Source organism: Neltuma alba, unplaced genomic scaffold (genome assembly GCF_004799145.2).
Source record: "Neltuma alba isolate B1F8T4 unplaced genomic scaffold, ASM479914v2 tig00010339_pilon, whole genome shotgun sequence".
Classification (NCBI taxonomy): domain Eukaryota; kingdom Viridiplantae; phylum Streptophyta; class Magnoliopsida; order Fabales; family Fabaceae; genus Neltuma; species Neltuma alba.
The window spans coordinates 772594-782604 of record NW_021635249.1 but is presented as its reverse complement, the minus strand read 5'-3'; the positions used below and the strand labels follow the sequence as shown (position 1 = coordinate 782604).

The window sequence follows — 10011 nt, the reverse complement described above, 5'->3', positions numbered from 1 at the left end:
AGTAAAACCCTGGATGATGCTCAACTTAACTACACTACTACAAAAAAAGAATTGTTGGCAGTGGTGTTTGCTTGTGACAAATTCCACTTTTATATTGTAGGCACTAAAGTGACTATCTATACAGACTACTCTGCTCTGAAGTACTTGTTTACCAAGAAAGATTCCAAAGCACACCTGATTCGCTGGGTCCTTTTGCTTCAAGAATTTGACTTGAAAATTATTGATAGGAAGGGCACTGAAAACCAAGTGGTGGACCATCTGTCTCAATTGAGTAGTGGAACTCAACATGATCATTGCCAAGAGATCAATGCAGCTTTCCTTGATGAATGCCTATTCTTTGTGGATGACTCGATTGCTCCATGGTATGCAGATCTGGTTAATTATCTGGTTTGTGGAACTCTGCCACTAGACCTTAACTCCCACCAAAAGAGGAAATTTCTTCACCATGTGAAGATGTACTTCTGGGAAGAGCCTTATTTGTTCAAAAGATGTGCCAATCATATGATAAGAAGATGTGTTTCAGAAGTTGAGCAGCAAGATATTCTAGAGTGTTGTCATTCTTCTGCCTATGGCGAGCACTTTGGAGGAGAGAAAACCGCTGCCAAAGTCCTTCAAAGTGGTTTCTATTGGCCTTTACTGTTTAAAGATGCATACGTCGTTGTGATCCGATGTGATTGGTGTCAACGAGTAGGAAACATATCAAGAAGGAATGAAATGCCTCTCAATAATATTCTGGAAGTTGAACTCTTTGATGTATGGGGGGTTGATTTCATGGGCCCTTTCCAAAGTCTCTTAATCAAGAGTACATTCTTGTTGCTGTAGACTATGTCTCGAAATGGGTTGAAGCTATGACATGTGTATCCAGTGATGCTAAAACTGTGATCAAATTCTTAAAGAAAAATATCTTCACTAGATTTGGAGCACCTCGGGCTATCATTAGTGACAGTGGCTCCTAGTTTTGCAATCACCAATTTCAAGCTCTGATGAAGAAATATGGTGTGAAGCACAGGGTAACTTTATCTTATCACCCTCAGTCAAATGGCCAAGCTGAAATATCTAACCAAGAGATTAAAAGCATTCTTGAGAAGGTAGTAGGTGCAATCAGAAAAGATTGGTCATTAAAACTGGATGACTCTCTTTGGGCCTACAGGACAGCGTATAAAACTCCGATTAGGATGTCTCCCTATCGGTTGGTGTTCGGAAAAGCATGTCATTTGCCTGTAGAATTGAAGCATGGGGCTTATTGGGCCATAAAAAAGCTCAATCTTGACTTTCAAGCTGCTGGTGCAAAAAGGATCCTTCAATTGAATGAATTAGAGGAATTTTGCCTTAATGCCATGAAAGTGCAAGGCTCTATAAGGAATTGACCAAGAAGTATTATGATCAGAAAATTATACCTAAGGTCTTTGAAGTTGGGCAAAAGGTGTTACTTCACAATTCCAAATTGAGACTATTTCCGGGCAAACTCAAATCACACTGGTCAGGGTCATTCATTGTGGTACAAGCTTCTAACCATGGTGCAGTGGAGCTAGAAAATAAAAAGGGTGAAAGATTTCATACAAATAGCCATCGTTTGAAGCATTATTGGAGTGGAAAGGTGGATCGTCAAGTCTCTACGATCTACTTCACTAAGCAATCATAAAAGAGCTGAAGAGTCAGGCTGAAGACTATAAACCAAGCGCTACTTGGGAGGCAACCTAAGCTCTAAACTTGCCTTTTATGTGTTTATTGTATTTCGGTTTTGTTTTAGTAGATTTACGTTTGATCTTTGTTTTTGTAGGCCTGAAGGTTTATTCCTTAAACTTTGGAGCTTAGCAGAAGGAGTGGCTAATTTCGGATTAGCACAACCAGGGAAGTGCACCTAACCTTAATCTCCAGCATTAACCTTGACCTTATTGATACATCTGGAATATCAAATGCATTTGATTGAAAATTCATTGATATTGTGGCTTTGATTGGTTACTTTGATTATGTTGGAGCTTGTGTTAAATTGAGGCTTGTGGGTTTTGTTTTTGTGTGGTTGTCTGTGTTATGTTGTTTCCTATGATTGTGCTTGTGTTTAGTCTTATTTTATTGTGTGTTGTGTGTTTGGATGTGGTAGGTCCAGTTAGTGTTTGGTAATTTTTCAAGGTAGGCCTGTTTTGTAAAACCCGCCGCGACGTGTGTGTGCTCAGAAGCCACGATGGCCTGTCCTTTTTAGTGTGCATACTCTGTAAGAGGTGCTGCCACCCTTGCTAAAATTCGTCGCGATGCCTTTGTCCTTGTTCTTGATGTGAGTCTCTGTAAAACCCGCCGCGGCGTGTGTATCTAGAAGCCGTAGCGCCAGTCCTCTTTCCCAGAGTCCAATTCTGTTTGAGGCACGGCAGCATAAGCACTCATGTACTTCAGTGCCCTTCTTTTACCCAGGTTTAGCAATTCTGTAATAGGCACCACGGCCCCTATCAAAATTCACCGCGGCGCCTTCTCATATTCTGCGGTGTCCATTTTCGTGTTTCCTGTTTTACCCATCCTTATTTTTCTGAATACCCACTTTGCCCCTATGTATCTGACTGGTTTTGGGGGTAGATTCGCTGTTTTCATTTTACATTCTTAACCCTTTGGTCATTTCCTTACATCCCCTATTTTAAACTCCTTTGGACTCCCCAAAATTGTATGCTGATGGTTACCCCCTTCTCTAAAGCATACTCGGTTCCCTCCCCCTCACTGCCATTCTCTCCCGTTCTCTCATCGTCGATCACCTCTCTCTCCCTTGCACGCCACTGGTTCCTCACCGCCACTCTCCCTCACTGTCGTTCGCTCCCATTCTCTCACTATCGACCCCCATTCTGATCTCCATCACAGTCTCTCCTCCATACTCTCTCATCATCGATGCCTCCATAACCCCTCCACAGCACCTTCCACTTATTCATCTTCCTTCGACAAAACGGCTATCATCACCGTGTGGAGTGCTTTTGCGTCTTCTCTCACTTGCCCGTGTTTTCTTCTCACTTTGTCTGCTAGAGGTTTGTTCTTTCTTTCTCTTTTCCTTTCTCCTTTAGTTTATTTTCGGTGGAGATGGGTGTTGATAGGATTGTGCATTGTGGTTAGGTGATATTTGAACTGTAGATGGGGGCATTTTGATTCTCTGAGGTTGTTTTATGGTTAGGTTTTTAAGAAAATTTCCAAGTGATAATTCCACATTGCCTAACTGCTTGTGAACGTGTACTGATGAAAATGTAAAACTTGTGAAACTAAGTGATCATAGCTTGGAACTGATTTGAGAAAGAAAATGCAGTGCCTGTCCAAATTTTCAAATGACACCAGTCCCTTACCCAAGTTATGTTATTCATTTTCACCTGTAATTGAGTTTGAAATGCTATTCTGTTTGAGAAATCAAACCAATTGAAAGACCTAGTTGCTATTTTAGTGAAAACAGTTTAAATTGGCAGCTACTGATGGTTGTCTAAATTTGAAACTATTTTGTAAAAGAGAACCTGTGTGAATTCGATTTGGATTGAGGGTCTATTATGACTCAGGTTTAGAAAGGGCTTAAGTAATGGTGAGAGTGTGATGTTGGGATTGCTTGAGGTTTGCTTTGACTTTTAATCTCGCTCTTTGATTTAAGTTTGGGGGAGGGCTTTTTTAGGTTAGTTTTGTTTTTCTTTTCAGTTGTTTTGTGGTTGTGGTATGTTATTTGCTTAGTTTGTGTATGGTATGCTTTGCTCTTTCTATACAGGTAACAATCAAATGGCCCCTAGGAAGAAAGCCTGTGCTACCTCCCCTGATCCCCCTATCAAGGAGCTTGTTGAAAGGAGAGGGTTTCATCAAGAAAGGGAATTTCCTTGCACAAACAAGTTTGGATTTTATAAAAAAGCAAGGAAGCTCAAACTCTTAGATCTGATTGGACCCAAAACCGAGGGGAATGAGAAGCTGGTTAGGAAGTTTTATATTAGGGTCGCAACAAATTTGAGTAATGAGATGTTTATCCGGTACCAACGTGTCCTCATTACTCCAGAGCGCATCAGAGATTACTGTGAGCTTCCCAAGGTTGAAAATTGCCAATATCAGTGGTATCTCAGCAACCAAAAGGAGATTCCTCTCGGTGCAATCTCAGTAACACTCACTGGTTCTGATGAGAAGATATGGGTGAGACCCAAGAGGGGCCAGGCTTATATTATGCGAAAGGACATGATAGCTGAGGCCAGAATCTGGTTGCATATTGTCACAAGGAACATTATGCCAACCACCCATCTTAGTGAAGCCCCATGGAATCTGGCACTTTTGATATATCTATTCATGATCAAAGCGACAGTGAATGTAGGGAAATTGATTTTTGATGCCATATGGGATGCTAGTAGAGCCCACAACCCTAATCTAGTCATGCCTCACCTCATCTCGGATCTGTTAACTAAAGCGGAGGTAGAATGGAAAGAAAACGATCAAAAGTTCAAGCCGGTTTCACCATTCAACTACTCCAATTTGGTTCCTGAATGAGAACAGTAACGGATCACTGAAGCCATGTACGCTGAATAGTTTCCTGAGGAGTATAGGAGGAAACAGGAAGCTCAAGCCAGTGCCAGCGCCGACCCTACCACTTGAAGCTTAGATCTCCTCCACGAGAAATTGGATAGAGAGATACATCACAAGAGATGTAGACAGAGGTGCATAGAGGAACTGTTAGTCTAGATGGCAAGAAAACTGGACATTAACGCATCGGATGTGGGAGATACAAGCACTGATGCAGAGTCACCGAGAGAGGAACATGAAGCTGGAATGTCTGATGCTGGTATTGGTTCAGGAGATGATATGGCTGTCGACCTGTTTACAGAGGGTAATGAGGATCAAGGGGTCAGTAGTCTGACGAGGTGGATGCCTAGCTGGGGCCGTTTCTGCTGCTGCTGTTGCTTTTGTTTTTGTTTTTGTTTTTGTTCTTGCATTTTCCTGGGACTTGCTCTATTTTATGTGTCGTTATTTGCTTTGCTGGTTCTGAAAAGGCTATTGATGGCCTGTTGAATTGATTGTGACTCTTGAACAGTATTTGTCATTGTTGATTATAACTGCGTTAACTACTAAGAACTGATTGAATATGTGGATTGTTAACGGATCTTTTCATTAATTTGTGGATACCAATAGTAATTGCTGATTTCATTGTGGTTATCTGATAGCGATACTGTTGATAGTTATGCATATTGCTATACTTGTACAGGAAGAAAAGCCAATTTTGACCTTTCATGCGGTAGATATATTGTTTTTGGATTCTGACTGCATGCCCTGATGTTTACTTACTCTTGTTGACAGTGAGGACACTGTCAGTTTTAAGTTTAGGGTGAGGATTGATTTTTGGGGATAACAGGATTTTTGTGGATAACAAGGTTAAATTTGAAAAGTTTTGAAAGGTCGCTTTTTTGAGTAAATTTTTTTTTAGTAAAAAAAAAACAGTTGAAACAGTAGAAATTTTGTTAGCTTAAATTTTTGCTCATTCGGTTTTATGAAAGATGAGCTAAAGTGGCGAGTTGTTAGTTGAGAATGCATGAATGGTCCAATGATTGAACAAAATGCTTAGTTACTACGCTTGATAGGAAGTTTTGAATTGCTCTTTGATGCTTGAATTTTGAGGTTAAAACCTGTGTTTCTTTAATTTTGGAGAAACTAATGCACAAAAAAGGTCAAGACATTTTAAGTGATTATGTTGAGGTTGAGTGGATAATTTAGTCTTTATACTTTTATTTCAACTAAATTGCTTCAAAACCTTCTTCTGATTTCTCAAAGTTTATGGTTTGTTCTATATGAATTTGAAAAAGGATTAGGGCAATTCTTAAATGCGTTTAAGCTTTTCAAGCTGACCTTAAAGATATTGTCCTTTGAACCCATACTTTGACCCGTAATTTGAAAAAAAAAAAGTGTATATATGTTTACATTTTGTTTCAAACCCTAACCTCTTCCTAGCCCAAAACCAATTGAGAAAAACCATGAAGTCCCTAGCTTTGAGATAAATGGAAGTTGGAAGGATAAGGAGTTTGATGAGATGTTGAGATTTTGAAAGGTTGGCAGGGGTAATGGAAATATTCTGGAAATTTAAAGTGTAAGAAATTAAGTTGTGAGTTATTGTTTTTAATGTTAAAAAAAAAGAGAAAGAGAAAAAGAAAAAAGAAAAGAAAAAGAGAAGGGCATATAAATATTTAGTACAACTCCATGAAAGCTTGGTGAAAAAAGAATAAATTTTGGTACAAGTTTGGGAGAATGAAAGTGGTTAAAGTGAGTTCTGATTATGAATATCTATTTATCTCAAAGTATTTGTATACTCTATTTTCCCTTTCTTTCCTAAACCATCACCTCTTGGCCACGTTACAAGCCGAAAAGTCCCTTTGATTTCAAATTTATGTGGGGTGAGTTATAGGCAGAGAGAGAGAAGGAGTTAGGCTTATGAAACTGTCGGTTGAAGGTTAGTATGTTGGCTAAAATCTCACATTCTGCTGAGACATTATCATGAGAGATGTTCATTGACTCTATACACACACTCACACTCCAAAATCATTGAAAGTTTGTTTTAAATTCATGAAACTTGTTTCTTTAGGTGATTCAGTAATTTCCTATCCTATATATTTTCTTGAGCATTTGATGAGGATATAGCTGCTCCTACAATCTTTGATGTGCAATTTCTTACTTAGTTGCTGGTTTGTCGTTTTACTCAAGGACGAGCAAAAGTTTAAGTTTGGGGATGTGATAACCTCTAAAAATTCCTACTTATTTTAGCGCTCTTTTATTTGGTTTGGAAGTCAATTTTGTAGGAAAAAGCTTGAAGCGAGTAAAGAATAGAGACCAGGAATGGAGAACTAAAAAGAGACCAACCACCGGGGCACATGGGAACAAATGCCACGGCGGCCCTAACAAAGAGGAAGGAATGCACTTCTGTGTGAGGCGCCGCAGCTCCTGACCATATCCGTCGCGGTGCCCAAGCTGTCCCGAATGAGTCCCTGTTCAGTGTAATCCATCGCGGCCTATGATCACATGTGCCGCAGTGTCAAAGCCACTCACAACAAAGCCATTATGTGTAATCTGCCGTGGCAGACGACCACATCCACCACGACGCTTGACCCCTCACAGCTGTGCGTTTTATGACGTAACTGTTAGGGTTTGGAGCTTTGGAGGCTTAGAATCTTTGAGCTTGAAGCTAGAAGAGATTCAAAGCTTGTTACTCAATTTTTCTGGGTTTCTTTCTTCTTCCCTTCTTGTTTCTGTAATGGCTAATAGCTATTCTTATAGCTATAGCTTTTTACTTGACATGTGTAGCTAGATCAGTTTTTCTAGGGTTATTTTGATCTATTGTATGGATTGAGACTTGGTTTTACTATCTCTTGAGTATTAATGATAATGTTCAGTTATTTTTACCTTGCGCTTAATGCTTCCTTGTGACTGGCCATCATTTGGACTGATTGTTTGATTAGTTTAAACTTGAGAAGGTTAAGTTAATCTGTGAACTTTGGCAAAAACATGCTAGTCTGGAAATTTAATTGAGTAAATAGACAGTGTGTTAATAGAACAGAGATGTATCTGTTAACCTAGCATAGACAAAAAGGGTTTTGGTTAATAAAGTGCAACTTTTTAAAACAAATACAAGAGATTGCTATGTTTTATTGTGATTGCAAACATTTAGTTTTGACTTGAGAAAGCTTAATCAATTCTGCGAACCCTGGGTAATTGAACTTATTGTAAATTACTACTTGAGAAGTGATTAATCCAGTTTTATGAAGTATTTTAGGGAAGAATAACCCTAGCCCCTTAATTGTTTCAAAGTCAAGTTGATTTTATACTGCCTTAAATCATTGTTTTCCTAATTTCATTTCACAAGTCTTTTACAACATTTGTCTCACTTAACCTAATCAAAAACACAATTATGATTTTCAACTCATCTAGCCTTAGTCTCTGAGGGAACGATACTTTTTATATTACTTGCAACCCGTTCGCTTGTGGTTTAGCTAGTCGGCGAGCAATAGGCCTCACTGTTGACACATTGCTGTATGATCTTTGTGTTTCCACTCCCACTGGTGCTAAAGTTTTAACTTCCAGTGTTCATTTAAACTATATTGTCTGGTGTGCCTATTGTTGCACTACGTTGGACCTTATATGCATGCCTTTTTGTGATATTGATGTTGACCTTGGTTTAACCTGGTTACTCTTGACTATAAGAATAAAACATTAATCCTTCCTACCCAAGAACCAGCTCCTTGCACAGAAGTGAAGTTGAATTTGATTACGGAGGCTTAGACGGGTAGATACCTAAGACAGGGTTGCTAGGGGCATATAGTATTCTTCTCCGCGAAAGTAAAAGTGGAAGAAGGGATTCTAGAAATATTGGTTGTACATGATTTTCTGAAAGTCTTTCCCACAGAGATAAGTGGATTACCACCAGAAAGAGAAGTGGAGTTTGCCAGTGATCTAATACCGAGAACAGGACTAATTTCTAAAGCCTCATACTGAATGGCTCCAAATAAGATGGTGAAGCTAAAGAAGTAGCTAGAAGAGTTATTAGAGAAGGGTTTTATTCGACCCAATGTATCTTTATGGGGCGCATCGGTATTGTTTGTAAGGAAGAAGGATGGTAGTTTGCGATTATGCATCGATTACTAGGAATTGAACAAAGTGACAATCAAGAACAAATACCCATTACCCCGGATTGATGATTTGCTAGATCAATTAGCTAGTACCATTGTGTTTTCTAAGATTGGGCTGAATTGCAATAGAATAGACTTAGCAACAGAACTAATGATAGACTAGAAATGGAATTGCGACAGAATAGAATTAGCAAGGGAATTAGTGACGGAAACTTTCGTCATAAAATAATTTAGTAACAGAAATTAGCAACGAAAAATTTTATAATTAAAATTTGCAACAAAAATTTCATCATTAAATTTTTACTGACAAATTTTCTAACGAATTAGCAACGAAATTTAGGGACAGACATAAATTTCGTTGCTAATCTGTCATTAAATTTAGGGACAAAATTTCCTTTGGTAATCCATCAAAAATTAGTGACGAAATAATTTTCTGTCACTAATTTTGTTAGTAATAAGCTATTTTTTTGTAGTGTATACTTTTATAAATTCAAATTATAATTCAATATTTGCTAGCTATCACCATAACCATGTCCACCACAACTGCAAGAAGCATGCCAACAATCAAGAATCACACAAATAACAACCCATAATGTAGCGATGAATACCAATATCTATAAATCCGCTATAACATTACTCCATACCCACCCAAACACTTTTCAATGGTTGCTATATAGAGAGAAACAAAACCAAAGTCCAAACAAAATGACCACTTACTACATCTGATGGATTTGCCTACTGCAATTATATTGGAGATCATGATACAAGAGCACAAATCAGCCTTTAAGACAAGTAAAACTGCTGCAAACAACTTAAGGAGATAGGACAGTCTCGTGAGTTCTTCAAGAATGTGTTAGGTTTAAGGTTTTGATGATAACAAAGTGAATAATTTGTGATTCAGCATGTTGATCGATCATCTGATCAATCAAGATAAGCTGATAGATAATAACTCTGTCTAATTAAGTAAACTCAGCAGAAACTTTGATTGATAACGTGTTAGATAATGTGTTGATCGATCATTTAATCGATCATTCTTAGTTGCATATGAAAATCTAGGATAAATTATCGATCACTTGATCGATAATCAGAAATACAAAATCAATAGGTGTTTATTGATCACATGATCGATAAACCGATTATCGATGAGAAGATAGATAAATGATAATGTACTTTACTCATTCTATGTTTTGTTTTTATTGCCATTTATCGATAATATGATCGAAAATTGCCTCATAACTCTTCGTGCAGGAATTTATTTCGGTGGCTTATCGATCACCTGATCGATAAGAACATTATCGATCAAATAATCGATAATCAACATAACTCTATCTCATCGTGGCTCTTCGATCACCAGATCGATAATCAGATTAACAATAATATTATCGATAACCATCCTTAATGCTTACATTGTTTTTCACAT

The 10011-nt window shown here is 38.2% G+C and overlaps 1 protein-coding gene across 1 annotated transcript; it reads left to right on the top strand.

The window, feature by feature from the left end:
- Positions 1 to 983: 983 nt before the first annotated feature.
- On the top strand, positions 984 to 1367 carry LOC114755775 (uncharacterized). The gene has a single exon (XM_028944643.1). The coding sequence runs from the start codon at positions 984 to 986 to the stop codon at positions 1365 to 1367; it is 384 nt and encodes a 127-aa protein (XP_028800476.1).
- The last annotated feature ends 8644 nt before the right edge of the window (positions 1368 to 10011 follow it).